General features: G+C 43.3%; 1 protein-coding gene across 3 annotated transcripts in view; it reads left to right on the top strand.

Moving 5' to 3' along the window:
* The window catches only part of LOC142243231 (uncharacterized), a 150,147-nt gene extending 141,025 nt beyond the window's left edge, over positions 1-9,122 (top strand). For all 3 annotated transcript variants that reach the window (XM_075314910.1, XM_075314909.1, XM_075314908.1), the window contains exons 16-17: positions 463-1,230; positions 6,154-9,122. In XM_075314910.1, coding sequence (XP_075171025.1) covers positions 463-1,230; positions 6,154-6,212 — 827 coding nt within the window. In that variant the 3' untranslated portion in view covers positions 6,213-9,122. The remainder of the gene's footprint in view (positions 1-462; positions 1,231-6,153) is intronic.
* Positions 9,123-20,539: the final 11,417 nt, after the last annotated feature.

Here is a 20,539-nt window from a genome sequence, read left to right as displayed (position 1 = left end):
CTATCCTAATATGTAGTAGGTATGATAATAGAAAATGCCTCCAATTAGAAATGTAGTACAGTTCTCCTGATTAACTGTCGCTTACTTCATGTGCAGGGCATTGCATAAGCAACTAACTCAATATATGCGTGGTCGTAACCTTGGATAACGAACGTTCTGCAATGCCTTGCACATGGAGTATGCAAAAGGTATGCATAGTGAATCAGCAGAACTATACTACGTTTCTAATTGGAGGTATTTGCTATTATTATTATTATGATTATTATTCCTACTACATATTGGGATAGGATCGTGGAGATGGGAATACTCCTTTTTAATGTTCTCTTGTTTTGTTGCGTTCTTCATTTTGGATAATCAACTTAACATGTAATTCCACTCGTGGTGGCAAAACATTTTTGCATTAGACAATGTTTCTAAACATGTTAACATTATTTGTTTAATAATATATCCACTATGTTCTAGACGTCGCAAAATGGGAGTCGCTTTTTGCAAATCATCGACCTGAAACGAGTCGTTCCCAATTCTCATGTGGTCCAAAATCAACATTAAATGATGCAGAAGTACCTCTGCCAGTTGAGAAAAACGTGAATACCAGGAGATCTTCTTTAGATGTGTTGTCTACCTTCACCTTGTTCTCTCAAGAGGAACATGAGTATGGCTCAGATACATTTTCATCATTCCAAAGTCCAAGAATCAAACCATGCCAAGGCTTGACTTGGCCAGGCATCAAGGGCAGTGTATTTAAAGGCAGAGGTCCTCAACATAAGCTCAAACAGATTGAGGATCAAGAACAAGAAATGCCTTGTACATCAAATACAGTTTTTAATGAAACGAAGGATAAAGTGATGCACACTGAACCAGAACAATATGATAAATATAAATGGATTTCTCATGTAACTAAATCTCATCAGAATTCAGAAGCTAAATCCAGTTCTAACCAGTTAACTGATGTCATTGCAAATGTGGAGCAAGCACCCAAATCTAGTCACATTCTTGATACAAGCTCTGAATATTCTGAACAAAAAGCATGTGGAAGTAGGCTCTTGGAAACTAAAATCGATAGCCAAGATGCAGATTCCAATGTATTGGGTAATACTTTGACAACAGGCTCACTGCATACAGTTCGGAGGCAACTTAGCCCAGATGTACTTCAGCTTTTCAAAGGAAAAGCTACTAACCATATTGTTGATATGCTGAAGACACTGTCCCCATTTTACCCAGCTCTTCAGGGTAAGCGGTTTTTCACATTATAGGAGTTAATTGCATATTGTAAACATGCTGTGCGTGTTTTTAGTGCATTTGTATGCATTACACAAAATTGTTTGATTTTGGTTTTAATGGAATTTGTTTACTTTTGTCTTTCATTAAATTGTATGCACTTTAATATTTACACTGTAAGCTGCTCCATTCTGTTCAGTCTGTCCTCATAGCCTACTGTCATTTCATCTTTAAAGGGAACCAATCACCAGGATTTTCGTATATAACCTAAAGCCAGTGCTGTACTGGCACTATCAGGCTGATGCTCTACATACATTTAATGGTCAGCTCGGATGTTTAGGTTTTGAAATCTAAAAAGTAACGTTTACAAAATAATCACCTTCTTGAGTGACAGCAGAGAATCAGATAATGTCTGTGGGGGGATGAATACTTATACCCCCCCACTGTTAGAATTAGCATAAGTATTATACCATAGATTTTACTTGCAGGACCCGTGGTGAGGTCATACCCATGTGACCAGCTGGTATCAGCTTTGTTGGCAGAGGCCCCGCCCCTACTGATGATTTTATAAACTTTACTTTCTTGGATTTCAAACCCTAAACATCCGAGCTGACCACTAAAGGTATGTAGAGAATCCGCCTGACAGTGCCAGTATAGCACTGGCTTTAGGTTATATACAGAAATCCTGGTGATTGGTTCCCTTTAAGTTCTGATGGACCTCTACTATCTAGGCTGAAATCTGATTTTTGAGTGTTACATTTAATTTCAGCTTAGATTAAGTTTTTATATTTTATCACCTTCACACAGAATCCAGTTTTCACCTTCCTGATCAGGCAAATTTTTCGAATCTGGAGTGTCACTTTGTGGTAACTTTGGATTGCCTCAACTAAACTTTTGAATTGAACTTGACGGGCTTATATGTCAGAAACTTGCCATTCCAGACCCTTTTTTACATACTGCATATTAAACAAAAAGCTCTATTTGTAATGCGATTTATCTCTAATATGCTGATACTCCATATGTGCTTGGAAACTGGGCACACGTCAGGACTTGGAAGGGAAGGCGTACAGGAGAACCTAACCCACACTCAATACACACACACACACACACACACTCTCTCACTCTCACACACACACACTCTCTCTCTCTCTCTCTCTCTCTCTCTCTCTCTCTCTCTCTCTCTCTCTCTCACTCACACACACACACACACACACACACACTCTTCCTCTCCCACAAGTGACCCCATTTTGGAAAACTCTCTTCCCTAAATAATGTATCTAGGTGTGAGGTTATAATACTGACCCCAGAGCTGTTTCACAGAATTTATTTTAATATCTTCATGGCCAGATTTTAAATTTTCACATTAAAAGTATAGCATTTTTTAGTGTGGATTTTGCTGCCATGGTTTGCGAGTGTGATTACAATATTATACACCGGAGATGCTAGAACAGCAGAAATCACCCACTCTCCGAAAGTCACCCCATTTTACAAACTATGCGTCTCAATTTAATCTCATGTGGGGAGTAGTGATGGGTGAGCATGCTCTCCACTACTCATTACTTGATCAAGCATAGTGTTCCTCCGATGTGAATCTAGTATAATGGAAGTCAATGCTAAACTCCGAGGCTCGATCAAGTAACAAGCTGTGGTGAGTCACTTGCTCATCACTAATGGTGAGTATTATGACACCACTGGTGTTTCATAAAAATACCACAATAGAAAGTGTACAATTTATATCTGATGTAGAAGTGAGCCCTTACCTCATGGGGGGGGGGGGAAGAGATTAGGCAATATGGGTAAATAGGATGTTTTTGGTGGCATTGACACACTTATTACAGTGGGACCAGCAGCATAAAGCAATGCCTGAGTTACAACAGGAGAATTAATATAGTAAGGCTTGAGACCAGGTATCTACCGTTGGATACCTGCCCCTCATAAACCATACTGACGTTTTCCATTTGATGACCCAGAGAAATGGGTGAGATTTAACCTCATTATATTAACACTGGTTATTCCGGGTACTTTTTTTTTTCCATATTGTGAGATCTTGGGTGATTATCTACTCCAATCCTCAAATTACTTATAATTGGAGCCTCTGTGCCTTTCTAGGTCTAAATTACTTTAACCACTTTACCCTTGTGCAAATTTGTTTTTTTGTTTTTGTTTTTTCTTCCACTTCTAAGAGCCTTAACTTTTTTTTTTTACTTTATTTTTTTGTCAATATAGCCATATGAGGGCTCGTTTTTTGCGGGGTGAGTTGTACTTTTGAACGAAACTGTTAATTCTGTCCCTTTTTGTACTGAAAAACGGGAGAAAAAATCCAAGTGCTGTGAAAGTGCAAAAAAGTGGAAATCCACTTTTTTATTTAATCATGTTCACTGTACAGTAAAACAGAGCTGGTAAAATGATTCCCCATGACAATACAAGTTTGTAGATACCAAACATGTATAGTTTTACCTTTTATCTAAGTGGTGGAAAAATATTCAGAAGTTTGTCCAAAAAAAATGCACATTTTTGCCATTTTCAAAGACCCGTAGCGTTCATTAATTGGGATCTAGGGCTCAGTGACTTTATTTTTTGCGTCTTGAGCTAACGTTTTTAATTATACCATTTTTGGGTAGATGCGATGTTTTGATTTGCTGTTATTGAATTTTACTATCCTCCATGCAGTAAATGTTCAAGGTAGGTTAATAGATCTGGATATCAAGATCACATTACTAACCTGATTAATGTAGTTTTCATAGTTTCCTACTTCTGCTCTCTCAAAACAATTTTTTTTTATGTAATGATACTTGATTTTTGCATCGCCATATTCTGAGCTATAACGGTCCCTATTTTATTTTATTTTTTAGTAGGATGAGGTGATATTTTCAGTGATAAGTAAAATGTTATCACTTCTTATTCCACATTTTATGTGTGGTCTTATGGTGTTTTTGCTATGTTTTTCTAATTTGGGTCATTCTGCTCATGACAGTACCAAATGTAGTAGTAGTGTGTATTTTAGTATCTATTAGTTTTGTTTGTTTTTACTTTTTTATCTTTTAAACCCACTATGAGACTTAAGCTGGGGTCACACATAACGACAACGACGTCGCTGCAACGTCGCCATATTCTGTGACGTAGCAGCGACCATAGATGATCGTTAGTAAGCTGTCAAACATGTTATAAAAAGCAGCGATCATAGCGACGTCGACGGTCGTTGTGTGGTTTCAGACGTAGCGTAGCGTCGCTGCTGCGGTGTCAAACACAAGGATTATCAGCTTATCAGCATGGCGCAGCGGGATAGCAGCGATCAAAAAATGACCTGGAGCATTCAGGAGCGAGCAACGATTTCGCAGCAGGGGTCTGATCGTTGTTATGTGTCACACACAGCGACGTCTCTGTTGAGGTCGCTGCAACATCACAGAATATGGTGACGTTGCAGCGACGTCGTTGTCGTTATGTGTGACACCAGCTTAAATCACTGGTCTAATGCCAAGTCTAATCAGTGCCCTAATGCTCTGCAATCCTTATGCATTACATTAGACTTGTAAGTATTAGACTAAAGGCCCTGTCACACACACAGATAAATCTTTGGCAGATCTGTGGTTGCAGTGAAATTGTGGACAATCAGTGCCAGGTTTGTGGCTGTCTACAAATGGAACAATATGTCCATGATTTCACTGCAACCACAGATCTGCCGAAGATTTTCTGTGTGTGACAGGGCCTTTAGTCCTATTTAGACCCTTAAGGTAGAACCTAACAAGCCACAATACTTGAAAGACCCAAAGGTCCTCTGATATCTGGCGTCCACCATTGGCACCCTATGATGGGGTTAGGTTTAATGAGGAATCCACCTACCACTTACAACCATTCACATGCACAGTTGCTCTTGATGGAGGCATCTAGACAGTTAAACAATCCGGTTCCTTGTATGCACCAACCCTTGCTGTTGCTGCAGGAACTTGGCTGTCAGCTAAGCCAAAAGTTGCGGTTATCCTATTTCCTATGCTCTCAAAATAACCATGACATACAAATGTTCAATTGCAGGAACACCTTCCCAAATCGATAGATCAGTCTGTCCAGTGTCTGAATGGGGCTAATAGAGTACCTCCTTTTATTTCACCCCTTCCTGACATTCAATCAGTGTGCATAATAGAGCTTTTATAGAGGAGGTCCCATTTTAACAAGGTTAAGAACATTAATTTTTTACTAGTAAACAGCCTAACGCTTATTAAATATCATTACTAGTGATGAGCGAGTACTAAAATGCTCGGGAGCTCGAGGCTCGGGCCGAGCATCTCAAAATACTCGTGTACTCGGCCCGAGCACCGAGCCCAATGTTATCCTATGGGAGACCCGAGTATTATTCTGAAATGACCCCCGGCAGCATGTAGAAACCATAAAACTGTAAATTAAAAAAAAAAAACGTGCGTGTGTGTGTGTAAGCGTGCATATATATATACACGCGGAGTGGAGTGCGGGAGGGGCCGTAGCCGAGCGGGGAAGTGTCGGGCTAAAGGCACGGTCATGCTGTGCGGGCCGGCCAATCACTGCAATCCAACAAGTAACAGGGCTGTGGCATTGCAGTGGTCTGCCAGCCAATCCCTGCATAAGGGATGGCTGTAAAAAGAGCGCCAACATGAAGACCACGAGTACAGCACGAGTATCGCGAGATTACTCGGTCCCCGCCGAGTAGCCCGAGTACATTGATACTCGTGCGAGTACCGAGTAGTAACAAGCATACTCGCTCATCACTAATCATTACCTTAAGTGCTTGTGCTCCCATTCGGGGCGTCTGAGTTTTATGGAGAAATGATTTTTGGGTTTCAAAGAATTTTTTGCTTTTGGTTCATGTATACGTTTGAGCACATTAGAAAATTATATGGAGTAATGTATACGTACCATAAATGCAGAATCTTTATAATTTTAGGTTTTGTTTTTCTCCCTTTTTAGATCTGGATCTTGAAGTATTTGCGGAATCATTGAGCAAGACTGGAGCTATAAAAGAGTGAAAAACCTTGACTCAAGAGCCAGCAACAGTTTTCAAGATGTCAGTTTAATAAACCTGTTCTTTAACTCAAAACTTAAACTTTATTAGTACCCTTGTGCTGAACATTTAATTAAAATGCTCCCACAGCGTTTGGCAGTATGTGCCAAATTTTCCTTTTTCAATCTTTGTTACATAACACTTGTGTTATTATATAAACAGCTTAAAACTATAGGCACTCTGAGAGGCAATTCTGAGAAAAATTATACTGTGATATATTTTTTTTTTTTTTAAAAATAACATTGATTTTGTTCCTTGTTGTTAATTTTGTTTAGCGGTTCATCAATTAGCCATGCAGAATATACACTACTCACCAAAAGTTAGGGATATTTGGCTTTCAGCCTAAATTTATGTGAAATGTAAAACGTTCATGCTACAGTGATATGTTACCATGAAAATAGGGCATTTAAATAAAAGCTTGCAATGGTGATTTTCCTCATCTCAAACAATTTATTGGAACAGAAGCCAACAGCACTGGGTATACCCCCCCCCCCCTTAAAAAAAAAAAGTCAATCTCATTAACTTGTCATGTGAGCCTCAAACAGCACAGAATGACAATGATGTATCATGCTCTTCACAAGTGGAGTTATTGTCTGCTGAAGCATTGTATGCCATTCTTCTTGAAGAGCGGCCCTCAGGTCATTGAGGTTCTGGAGTAGAGAGTTACGAGCTTTAACACGGCAACCCAGCTGATCCCATAGGTTTTCTATGGAATTCAGGTCTGGAGAAAGTGCAGGCCAGTCCATTTGAGGTATCCCAGTCTCCAGCAGCCCTTCCCTAATGATGTGACCTTGATGAACTGTAGGATTGTCATCCGTGAAGATGAAATTAGGCCTGCATTGTTCATGCAGAGCCACAATGACTGCATTAATGATGTTTGTGAATGGTACAGTGACAAGCACCTACTTCAATTGATGTTGGGCAGTTCTGTATTGACTGTACACACGTGCCTACACTAACATCACCACCAAAGGCTAGTCTTGTGACAACAGTAACTGATGCACAGTGCTCTTCTTGATGCCTTGAACATCTTTATCAGCCATCATTTTTTCCTCAGTGTGAATTGACTTTCATCAGTGAACAGCACTGAGGCCCACTGGTCCATGGTCCAGTGTAGATGCTTCCTGGTCCATGCAAGATGATCACGCCTGTGCCTGGTGTCTAGCACGCATACCATGCTGATGTAAATGGTTTTGAATGGTCTAACGTGACACTTGGGTGTCTCTCACCTCCCTTACATGTGGCCGGAGTTGTATTCATTATCCAGTTTCAAAGAGCATTTTTCACAATGAAGCGGTCATCAATGTTTGATTTGGCCAGAGGATGTCTTTTGCTATGCCTTTCTGTGACTCTTCCATTCTCTCTGTATCTCTGTTGCAACCTGTTAATGACACTCTGACACTAAGCTCAGTAGCCACTTCCATCTGGGAACAACCTGCTTGAAGCCTCGCAATGGCAAAGTACTGGTGAGAACAGTAGCTGATGCATAGTACTCGCCTTAACGTCTTCAACATCGTTTTCTGCCACCATTTCTGCTCAGCATGAATCGACTTACATCAGTGAACAGCACTGGGGAACATTGGTCCCTCACTCAGCGAGATGATGCTGGTGCCTAGTAGTGTGGTCAGGTACCCTTGCAGCTCTTCTAGCACACAGAACACCCTGATGTTAACTGTTTTGAATTGTCTGATTTGACATTTGGATGCCTTAATCGCCTTTAAATGTGCCTAGAGTTGTGTGACATTCATCATCCAGTTCCGAAAGCATTGCTCACAATGAAGCGGTCATCAGTGGGGGATGTGGCCATGGATATCCACTTCTATGCTTTTCTGTGACTCTTCCAGTATCTCTGTTGCAACCTGCTGATGACACTCTCTCAGTGGCCACATCCATTTGGGAACATCCTGCTTGAAACCTCACTGTGATGTCAAAATGTGGGGGATGTGGCCATGGACATCCACTTCTATGCTTTTCTGTGACTCAGTATCTCTGTTGCAACCTGCTGATGACACTCTCTGTGGCCACATCCATCTGGGAACATCCTGCTTGAAGCCTCACCATGATGTCAAAATGTGAACCGTATGATGACTGCTTTGAATACCAATTCTAATTGAACACCGATTATTGGGAGATTTGTGGATCAAACACCTGTTGTGAATTTTGCAATTAAGCTTCTTAGAGAACAGCAAGTTGTGCAAAAAGCACTGGAACATTTGGACATGTGCATTCAAATGTTGAGAAGGTCACATTAAGTTCACCTGAAAAGGTTAAAGTGCATTTTAAGATCATCCTGAAAGCCATATATCCCTAATGGTAAGTAGTGTATTAAAACTGTACCAGTTCCCTATTGTATCACAATGTGTAAAGATCCAGTCATTGCCATCATAACGGATCCTACCCTGTTTCAGTTTGTTGATTTGCTTAGTTTATTGTATAGTGCTTTGTGGTACAATATATTGAAATATTTCATTTGCTCTTAGTATATATCTAGCTATAAAAAAAATCTAGAATGTGAAGCAGGTGGTGACAGAAAAAAAAAATGAAAGCCCTATTGAGCAAAAATGTTTTACAGATGCAAAGAAGACTGGTATCAAAATAAAGGTAAGTTGCAAAATAAAGCAGGCCATAATAAGACAAGTACAAGTTACTATAGAAGAATATCAGTTTCACGTAAAAAAAAAAAAAAATCCAAGACATTTAATTGAGGGAAAACCATCATAACTGTAAAGCTGTAAAATCTTAAACGGGAAGTGTTTTTTTGCATTCGAGGGATGTATTACTTTTTTCATACTGTCCCTTTTACATTTCCTAAAGTTCATATATGGTAATTTATTATCATATAATAAAGAATTTGATACTGTTATGGTTAATGCGATGACTTGCTTACATTGTCAATTATTTCAAACGACGAGTACAAAATAATCTTTTTTACTTTTTTTTTTGTCACAATTGTCTTAGATTTACTGGTTTTGCAATGTGTGGAATATATGTGAATAATTTTAGCACAAATTAAGCACATTTAGAGTATGGTCTGGGACTGGTGTACTATACTCAAATGGAGAAATCTACCATTTCAGTTTGACAAGGAGTTATTTTAAGTACGTTCTCTTCAAAACATAACAAGAACAAAATGGAGCTATGTTTTAAGCCCTATGTAAACCACTCAATGATAGCATTAATCCAATCTGCCTAATATTGTGTAGGTACCAATCCTCATACTGCCAAAGCCGTTCTGACCATCGACATATGGACTCCACAAGACCTGTAATGGTGCTCTGTGGTATTAGGCACCAAGATGTTGCCAGCCTATTTCTACGTCCTATAGGTCTCGATGTGGGATTCTATTAATTGGACTTTAGGAGCATTTCAGATGCTTGGTCAGGTTGAGATTTAGGGAACTTTGAAGCAAAGTAAAAATGCTGTCCTCGATTCATTTAGGCTACTTTCACACATCCAGTTTGAGCAGTGCGGCTCAATCCGGCTGTGAAACCTATGCAACGGATGCGGCGAAAACACCGCATCCTTTCCATAAGTTTTTACATGCGGCCCGTCCGTTTTTTTTCCGGTTGCGGCATGCTACTGACCATGCGCAGTGGAAGAAACCGCATGCGGCGGCCGGATGCGTTTTTTCCGCATCGTGCCGCATCCGGCGTCCATAGGCATGCATTGAAAAATGCGCCACAGCGGCGCGATGTGGTTTTTTTTGCCGGAGCAAAAATTGTTTCAGGCAACATTCCATCCGGCCGTGGCATCGGCTAAATCTGCCGCATGCGGCAAAAACCGGACCGAACGCAAGCCCATGCGGCACAATACGGCACTAATGTAAGTCTATGCAAAAAAAAACGCAATCGGCGGCAAAAAAGACGGTTGCGGTTTTTCTGCAGAGCGCCGTATTGTGCCGCAGATCAAAAAACGGATTTGTGAAAGTAGCCTAAGACTGCTATTTTGTAAACCAGTCTCGATGACAAGTGTGCTGATGTTGTATGCAAAACTAATAGTCAATCTTTCAAGTGCCATGAGGCGCAGTAAGAAATATATTCCAGTCAAGGTCTACTCTAAAGCATATTTGATGTTTATGGCACTTGTGACAATATAAATGATGAATTTGTTGACAATGTTCTCCCAGCCACCCCCTTCCCCCATCAAAAAATAAAACAACAAACCTACACCTACAAGTGATATTGCAAGCCATTTTATGCCATAACTCTGGGAACCAAGATAGAATTTATACAGCTTTTGCCAAAGTTCATATTTTAAACCATTTCTAAGCAGGTGCAGTGTGGCAGTGCACATTAACCTGTTAAGAGGCCATTGCAATTAGGGACTACTATTTTTCCCAGCAGAGCATTCCCTAGCGCAGAGATCCCCAACCTGTGGCTAAAGGCTGCTTTACACGCTGTGATATTGGTCCCGATATCGCCAGCGTGGGTACCCGCCCCCATCTGTTGCGCGACACGGGCATATCGCTGCCCGTGCCGCACAACATCGCCCAGAGCCGTCACACATACTTACCTGTCCGGCGACGTCGCTGTGACCGGCGAACCGCCTCCTTTCTAAGGGGGCGGTCCGTGCGGCGTCACAGCGACGTCACTGAAACGTCACTGAACCGCCGCCCAATAGCAGCGGAGGGGCGGAGATGAGCGGGACGTAACATCCCGCCCACCTCCTTCTTTCCTCATAGCGGCCGGGAGGCAGGTAAGGGGAGCTTCCTCGCTCCTGCGGTGTCACACGGAGCGATGTGTGCTGCCGCAGGAACGAGGAACAACTTCGTTACTGCTGCAGTAACGATAATTGAGAATGGACCCCCGTGTCGCCGATTAGCGATTTTGCACGGTTTTGCAACGATGCAAAATCGCTTATCGGTGTCACACGCAACGGCATCGCTAATGCGGCCGGATGTGCGTCACAAATTCCGTGACCCCAACGACTCCGCATTAGCGATGTCGCAGCGTGTAAAGCCCGCTTAACAGTCCTGTGATGTGTGACTCACAGCTATCTGCCATCTTGAAGCCTTAGCACCATGTCGCATAAGCGGCTATGAAAAGCAGATCTATGGTGACATTTTTTCATATCCACATATAAAAGGACAGATCTGGATGTGCATATACTGATCCTGTGGTTGGAGAGAGAAATTATGCATCGTTAGCTGAAGATGGATGATACTGGCAGTTTCATGGGTTGCTTGCCTGATATGAGAATACCAAATATAGGTAAACTGGGAACCCCTGGATGTAGGTATACTGTCTGAGTGATTGCTATGAGGAAGCTTTTGCTGTCATTATACCTGTATTGGCTCTGAGGGAGGCAGGAACTGGACGTACTTCTCAGCCATCTCTCAGAACTGAATATGGCTCTCCAGGTAAGAAAGGTTGGGGACCATTTCCCTAGAGGAAGAAGCTACCTGTGTTATTAGCTTGCCTTCTTACTATACATCTAGATGCCATTCACATATAAGTTAATCGCATGCATTATTTTACCCACATAATGTAAAGGAAGTTGTGATTAAAGGGTACCTGTCACCAGGTTTTTCACCAATAAGCTGCAGCCAGCAACAGTCAGCCCTTATGTACAGCATTCTAAAATACCATATATAAATGCCCAGGCCTCTCTCTAATGTAAAAAAACACATTATTCTCACCTGCCGGACGGTTGGTGCCCAATGGGCGTTGCTGGCCTCACTGCGGAGCTTCCTCTTTTATCCATCGCCATCTTCTTTCCCAGCTCCATGTGGATGATGTGTCCTACATCATCACACAAAGGCTGCCATTGCGCTCTAACACACACATACACACACATACACACACATACATATATACACACACACATTTTGATCTGCTCTTCTGAGGCAACCAGTAAAATGTGATAAAAAAATCGCATTCCACTCAGACCAATGTTACTCTATGGAGCCACTCCCATGTGCGTTTTTTTCTCTCAGCCCTAATCAAACCGAGAAAACAATTGCAGTATGCTGTGGGTGGAATCGAATTCGTTTTCACTTGCACCCATACAAGTCTATGGGTGCGAGAGAAACCTTGCAATGCACTCTCATTGCACCGGAGTGCAGTGCGACAATGGCGGAGATAGGGTGATTATTCCCTCCCTCTCCTCTGCAGTGCCCACCTCATCCGCAGCTGTGTTCCGATTGCAGGATTGCATCATAGTGGTATGACACTCGGCTTACACTCGCAGCAGAGCGGGAGCCAAGTGTCATGAGATGCCCTGCTCGTGTGGCCCTAGCCTTACAGTACTTTTGTCTGTTCTGAGCAAGGCCAATGAAAGTGTGCGTGCACTCGAGCGCAGTGGTGGCCTCTGTGGGGATGACACAGGATGCGTCATCTACAGGGAAGGAGAACGGCGATTTGAAAGAAGATAGGAGGCACCGGATTAAGACCAGTGACGAGGACCAGACCGCCCCGCAGGTGAATATAATAAAAGATATATTTTTTACATTATCCAGAGCAGTCTAGGCACTTGTATACAGAATTCTAGTATGCAGTATATCAGGTCTGTCTGGTGCTGACCGCATCTTATAAGGGGAAATGCTGGTGATAGGTTCCCTTTATTCACTTCATGCCATCATTTTGCATTGCTCCACAGTCCAGTTTTTATACACGAGTATCTCTTGGGAGGTCAGCCGAGTCAACGAGTATACTTAATGCTGTTCGGCTACACAGTGCATTGCGGCTTTGCTGCATGTGGCACTGTGCATTTTGCCGTCTTATAACTAGCATTATTTTTTCAGTATTAATGCATTAACTGCTATCCTACTTTTTTTTTGTGTGTTGTTGAGTATTCTTTCCTTCCCAAGGGCATCAACATTGGACACCTATGGAGCTATTGCTGGGTCTCTAGTTGTCTTTTTAAGTTACTATCTGCTATGTATAGAGTTCTCAGACTTGCTGTTTTGAAGATGTTCTGATCCAATATTCTAGATATCATAAGCTTAGCCCCTATATTGAGGAGTATGAGGAGATGGATAGTGGTGGGTGAACCTTCAGATATCTGGAATTGGCAGATCCAACTGGCTTTAAAAAAAAACTTTTGGGCCCGGCATTAAGTTCAGATATTTGGCCAGAGGCCAATCCCCACATAAGTCTATGGCGACCCGAAGCATTCACTTTCATATGGTAAAAAGGGATAGGTGGATTAGAGCAGACACGTTATCTTGTCTCCCACGCAGCTGTAACACTACTTCCGGGGCTGCTCGTTAACCTAAGCGTATCGGACTGCTTGCAATTGCACATGCTGTGTGAGTCCCTAGAGTGGTGTAAAAATTGGCGTAGGGTTCTCCCAAATTGTGATACCCAGCACAGATTAAGCATACGGCTGTAGCGCCCAGCCATGTGCTTATCTTGTCTGTATCAAAATAAGAGCGACCTCATATTTTTTTTTTATTTTATTTAAATACATTTTTAAAAAATGGCGTGTGGTCCCCCCCCCCCCCCCCCCGAATTTTGATATCCAACCATGATAAAGCTGACGGCTTGTGTTCAGGTTGGGGAGGCCCATGGTTATTGCCCCCCCCCTCCCCCGGCCTGAAAATGGCAGCCTGCAGCCACCCAGAATTGTCGCATCAATTATGTGACAATTCCGGGACTTGACCCAGCTCATCCCAATTGCACTGGGGTGCAGTGGCAAACGAGATAAGGGGTTATTGACAGCTCACAGCTGCCATTAAACCCTAGATTAGTAAAGGGAGGCTTCAGAGACACACACACCCCTTCCCCATTACTAACCTGTAACTGAAAAGAAAAACACAAACACTGAAGAAATCCTTTTTAAAAAGCTGCATGGGGTTACTCAGATTTTGATGCACATGATTGGGGGCTGCAGCCTGTATCTGCATGCTTAATCTTTGCTGGTTATCATATTGGGGTGACCCTACTCCTAATTTTTTTTTTTATTTTTTTTTTGATTGTTTATTTTTATATCACTAGCGATGCACACAGTGTGTGCCATTGCAGGTCACACAGGGTGGGGATGCGTTCTGACTGCTGCCAGTCAGATGCTGGGACTGCTGGTGGCTGGGAGAAGCAGTGCATATTCATGAGGTTAATGAACAGCCCCGGAAGTAGTGTTACAGCCGCGTGCGAGACTGGCAAGTATAATGTATCTGCTTTTATTCTTATTTTAACACACACCCACACACACTTTTTTTTTTTTTTTTAATATATTCCCTGGGTAACTAGATCCGGATGGTTATCCGGCGTTCCCTGAGAACTCCGGCCCCGGGATCGGTGCATGGGTACTAGGTTACTCGTGCGGAATGGGAGTTTTAGGCTATGTGCGCACTGGAAAATGGAATTTTCTCAAGAAAATTCCGCAGGTATTCAAAGATTACCGCACCTGCGGTAAAAAAACGTGGCAAACCGCACCCGAAAACCGCATGCGTTTTGCCGCGGTTTTGCCGCGTGCGGGTTGGTATGTGCTTTATTGCATGCAATGCAATAAAGCACATTGGAAAAAAAAAAGTCATTTCATTCTGAGATAGTAGATAGATAAAGAGACAGAAGAATAGATAGAGGGATAGATAGACAGATAGCGGACAGATCGCTGCATTTCCCACGGTCGGCAGTGAGTTCACATTACCGGCCGTGGGAAATGACCGGTAATTACCTCTGCTGTCTCGCTGCGAGGCTGCATTCATTCAGCGCTGTGTATCAGTCGCGGCTGGATGTAAGCAGCCCAGGAGCTGTTGATTACGCCAGAGCTTTGTTTCGGGAGGGGTTAATAAAAGGGTGAACGAGGCTTGTTTGTGTTTTATTTAAAATAAAGGATTTTTCTGTGTGTTTTATTCACTTTACTTACGGGTTGATCATGTCAGCTTTCTCATAGACGCTGCCATGATCAAGCCCAGAGTTAATGGCGATCCGCCACCATTAACTCCTTGTATTACCCTGACTGCCACTGCTACACGGCGGCAGGAAGAGCCGGGGACACGCCGGTACTGCCGCATAATGCATGCGACAGTCCCGGGGCAGCTGCGGCTGATATTCTCTGCTGCGGGAGGGGGAGTGAGGCGGGGGACATTAACCCTGCCCCTCTCCCTCCCCAGCCTGAGAATACCGGGCCGCCGCTGTGTGCTTACCTCGACTGGACGGTAAACATACAGCGGAGCCCACGTGCTTTGTTTTCTATATTTCCGTTTGCTTTCTATGTGTATTTTATGTGTCTGTGTTCTATGTCTATGTGTGTCTGTGATGTGTGTGTGTGTGTGTGTTTACTCTCTGCTCCGCGCTTCCTCTTCCTGTAATGACATCACTTCCCTGCAAAACCGCAGGCAAGCGATATACATTACGCAGGTAAACCGCGAAATACCGCAGGGAATAACGCAGGAAAACGCAGTGAACCGCACAGAATTTGCTGTCTGCGTTATTCCCTGTGGGATTTCACGATTACATTGCAGTGAATGGAGTGAAATCCCGCAGCGACGTGCGGAAAGAATTGACATGCAATTGTTTTTGCTGCGGGAATCCCGCAGCAAAACATGCAGCTGTCAAATTCCGCCTAGTGCGCACAGGCTTTTTTTTTCCCATAGGTTTTGCTGGTGATTCACTGCAGAGATGTTATGAACATTTTCTGCAGCGAAACATGCAGCAAATCCGCGGCAAAATCCGGTAAGTGCGCACAGGGCCTTACATTCCAGATTTGACAATCTAGAGACTGATGTTTTCCGGTTGACTGCACGGTTGCTGGAAAAGTTGTCTTTCCACGTTGTGGTAGTATGTAATATTAGCTTTATTATGCACTTCAAGCTCAAACCCAACTTTTTAACCCTTACTGATTAGATTAATTGATTTAATATCTTGATAGATCAGGCATTTCTGAACTCTGATACCAAATATGGGTGGGTGATTTGAACATTTTCCATTTTCCGGGGTTTGGGTTTTTTTTACATTTGTTATTGTTTACTACTTCCCTTAGGAGACTTTGTCTGCACTGTGATAGCATCGCTCTGATCAGGAGAAGGGGTGTTTCTGTGAGTGCTGGCTTTCAAAGGAAGTGACTTGTGACCGCGACAGGGGTTGTTATGGGGGGGACCTGTGGATGACACACTTATGGGGATCTGGGACTACCCGACCTCTCATCCTTGTGAATACACCCACATACTGTATACCATACATGGGTGTATTCTGAAAGATGAGTGGGGTGGTAGTCAAATTTACAACACTTTGGCCACTACATTACAGTTCCTCCCTGGAGTGTTTATACTAAATATGACTAAAGCCCCCATCATCCTTCAGAATACACCCATTGATACAGTATATTCTGAAGGCTCATGATGGGGGTTGTGTTCCTCTTTAGTGTATTTGCTCACCTATTAAGGACCCTTCATTCAAATGACACAATTTTGTCAGGGTCAGATCACTGGTGGAGATAGCTCTGCAGCAGTTTCCTCCACGAATCAGTATCCAGCTCTGCAGAGGAGAAGGAGAAGAAAAATCGCTGAGATTTCTCTCTTCTTTCTTAAAATAGCCTGTCTGCTGAGGAGAACTATAACTAAGCCCTCCGCGATCGCTATCTGCGCCTATGCTGCATCCGATGTGATGGACTTCAGGAAAATGGCTGCAGAGGTAGTGCATGTGCGGATAGTAAACACGCCTCTGAGATCTCAATCTGCGCCGCTTCAGCCGTTTTCCTGAAGTACATTGCAGTGTAGGTGCATATAAAGACCTCGTTCTGAGATCCAATGTCCCCGCCTCTATAGCCATTTGCCGGCAGATCCATGGTGCCCTACTTGCGCCACCGTGACACCCCAGCTATGGGCCACAGCAATGCCATCATCGCTCCACTGGTGATGCTGCTGCAGGAAGCCGGCGACAGCGACGGCACCAGCCTCCTGTGACTCCGCTCCACTGCCGCAGTACTCCCCGGTAATCTAGATTTGTTTGTTAGACGTACCTCTATTTGCCCCTCCATTTTGGTGGGAAAAAGTGCATCTTACAAAGCGAACAATACCGTTATTTCGCACAAACCACCAAAATGTGTTAGACAAAATTGTTGGCACCTTTCCAAAATGTGGCTAAGAACTTTGTTTCAAGCATGTAATGTTCATTTAAACTTACTTGTGGCATTTAGCATGTGAACAATACGAAAATCACACCTGAAACCATGTAAAAAGGGGAGAGGTTGACTCAATCTTTGCATTATGTGGCTTTGTATGAAACACTAAGCATGGAGAACAGAAAAAAGAATACAATGGTCTGACGTCTTGGAAACTCAACTTGTTCAAAATTATCAACCATCTCAAGGTTACAAGTCCATTTGATGTTCTTTTGTCCACTGTGCGCGATGCAATCAAAGTTCACAACCATGGCACTGTAGGTAATCTCCGTGGTTGGCGGAGGACAATTGATGAAATGTTGCAATGCAGGATAGTCGGAATGGTGGATAAGCAGCTCCAATGAGGAATTAAATTCAAGCAGTCCTGCAGGCTCAGGGTGTGTCAGTGTGAAAGATCTGTCCACATCTGAATGAAATTAAATGCTGTGGTAGGAGACCCAGGAGGACCCCACTGCTGGCAGACAGAAAAAAAAAAGCTAGACTATAGTTTGACAAAATGTACAGTTGTGCTCACAAGTTTACATACCCCAGCAGATATTTTGCTTTTTTGGTGTTTTTTTTTTTTCAGAGAATGACTTACTGATCGCACAAAAAGTTTTTTCCACTCATGGGTAGTGGTTGGGTGAAGCCACTTATTGTCAAACTACTGTGTTTTCTCTTTTTAAAATCATAATGACAACCAAAAACTTCCAAATGACCCTAATCAAAAGTTCACATACCCTCGTGATTTTGGCCTGATAATATGCACAGAAGTTGACACAAATGGGATTGAATGGCTAATAAAGGTAACAACCTCACCTGTGACCTGTTTGCTAGTAATCAGTGTGTGTGCATAAGGGCTCTTTTCCACTTGTAATTTTCATGTTCGAGTGTGATCCGATAAAACATCGGATCGCACTCGCACCAGTGTTAATCAATGAGGCAGTGTCCTCTTTCCTTTTATTTTGCAACACAAATCGTGCTCTCTGTGCAATTACGGCATGCTACGTTTTGCAGCAAGTCTCGGCTCACGCACCCCCATACACACCTATGGGAGAGTGTTAAACATCGCACTGCACTCGCATGTTGTGTGACTGCAGTGCGATATACGCAGAGACAGACAGAGGAGGAGATGGGGAGAAAGTGCTTAATTCCCTTTTCGCCGAGGCTGTGATATGATCGCATCACAGTCGCATGACCCTCGGCTGATGCACTCAGCAGAGGGTCATTAGCATATTGCTTCCGCTGCTCTCGCATCGGAAGCAGTACGCAAATGGAAAAGCCCTAAAAGTGAGTTTCCCAGATCCAGACAGACTCTTGCATCTTTTATCAAGCCACTGATTGTTTCTGGATTGTGAGTCATGGGGAAAGCAAAAGAATTGTCAAAGGATCTATGGGAAAAGATAGTTGAACTATATAAAACAGGAAAGGGATACAAAAAGCTAACCAAGGAATTGATAATGCCAGTCAGCAGTGTTCAAACTGTGATTAACAACTGGAAAATCAGGGGCTCTGTAAAAAACAAACTACGATTAGGTACACCAATAAAAATTTCAGCCACATCTGCCAGGAAAGTTCGGGATGCAAAGAAAAACCCACAAATAACATCAGCTGAAATACAGGATTCACTTAAAACTAGCAGTGTGGATGTTTTTCAAGATGCACAATAAGTAGGCACTTGAATAAAAATGGACTGCTTGGTCAAGTCGCCAGAAGAAAGACATTACTGCGCAAATGCCGCAGAGTATCTTTCCTACAATATGCCAAACAGTACAGAGACAAGCCTCCAAACCTCTGGAACAAGGTAATTTGGAGTGATGAGACAAAAACCGACCTTTTTGGCCACAACCATAAATGTTACATTTGGAGAGATGTCAACAAGGCCTATGATGAAAGGAACACCAATCCTACTGTAAAGCACGGAGGTGGATCACTGATGTGGGGATGTGTGAGCTACAAAGGCACAGGAAACTTACCGTATTTTTCGGACTATAAGACGCACCGGACCATAAGACGCACCCTGGTTTTAGAGGAGGAAAATAAAATTTTAAGCAAAAAACGTGGTCATGACACACTGTTATGGGGCGAGGATCTGCTGCTGACACTGTTATGGGGATAATGTTCCCAAATTCTCTGCTAAGGTACCCCAGCCTGGTAATTATCCTTCTGCCTTGTATATACAGTATATGTCCCTCATCCTGGTATAGCCCCCATCCTGCTATATACCGTCATCCTTGCATATGGCTGCATCCTGCTATATACTGGCATATGGCCGCATCCTGCTATATACCCCATCCTGGCATACAGCCCCATCCTGCTATATAACCCATCCTGGTATATGGCCCCATCCTGCTATATACCTCCATCCTGCTCATATACCCCCATCCTGCTCATATACCCCCATTCTGCTATATACCCCCATCCTGCTCATATACTCCCATCCTGCTCATATACCCCCATCCTGCTCATAATATACCCCTATCCAGCTCATATACCCCCATCCTGCTCATAATATACCCCCATCCTGCTATATACCCCCCATCCTGCTCATATACTCCCATCCTGCTCATATACCCTCATGCTGCTCATATACCCCTATCCTGCTCATATACCCCATCCTGCTCATAATATACCCCCATCCTGCTATATACCCCCATCCTGCTCATATACTCCCATCCTGCTCATATACCCCCATCCTGCTCATAATATACCCCCATCCTGCTATATACCCCCATCCTGCTCATATACTCCCATCCTGCTCATATACTCCCATCCTGCTCATATACCCTCATGCTGCTCATACACCCCCATCCTGCTATATGCCCTCATCCTTCTATACACCCCCATCCTGCTCATATACCCCCATCCTGCTATACACCCCCATCCTGCTCATAATATACCCCCATCCTGCTACATGCCCTCAACCTGCTCATTTACCCCCATCCTGCTATATACCCCCATCCTGATATACGGCCCGCATCCTGTGGCACATAAAAAAAAATAAACGTTTATACTCACCTCACCTCACTCCCTGCAGCATCACTCCTCCGTCTGTGTCAGCAGCAGCGCTGGAGTGTGGAGCCAGTCACGATCCCTGCAGCATCGCTCGTCCTCCTGTCTGTGCCGGCCGCGGCTGCGTATGGACTGCACCCCGCTCTGTTGATGATGCACGGGGAGCAGTGAATACAGCCGCACATGATCACTCCAGGCTGTGGTTGCCAGGGGTGATCATGCGGGCAGGCTGTTTAA

This window comes from Anomaloglossus baeobatrachus, chromosome 6 (genome assembly GCF_048569485.1).
Source record: "Anomaloglossus baeobatrachus isolate aAnoBae1 chromosome 6, aAnoBae1.hap1, whole genome shotgun sequence".
In the NCBI taxonomy this organism is placed as follows: Eukaryota; Metazoa; Chordata; class Amphibia; order Anura; family Aromobatidae; genus Anomaloglossus; species Anomaloglossus baeobatrachus.
Note: the sequence above shows the minus strand (reverse complement) of the source record. Positions and strands in the feature narration are given on the sequence as shown.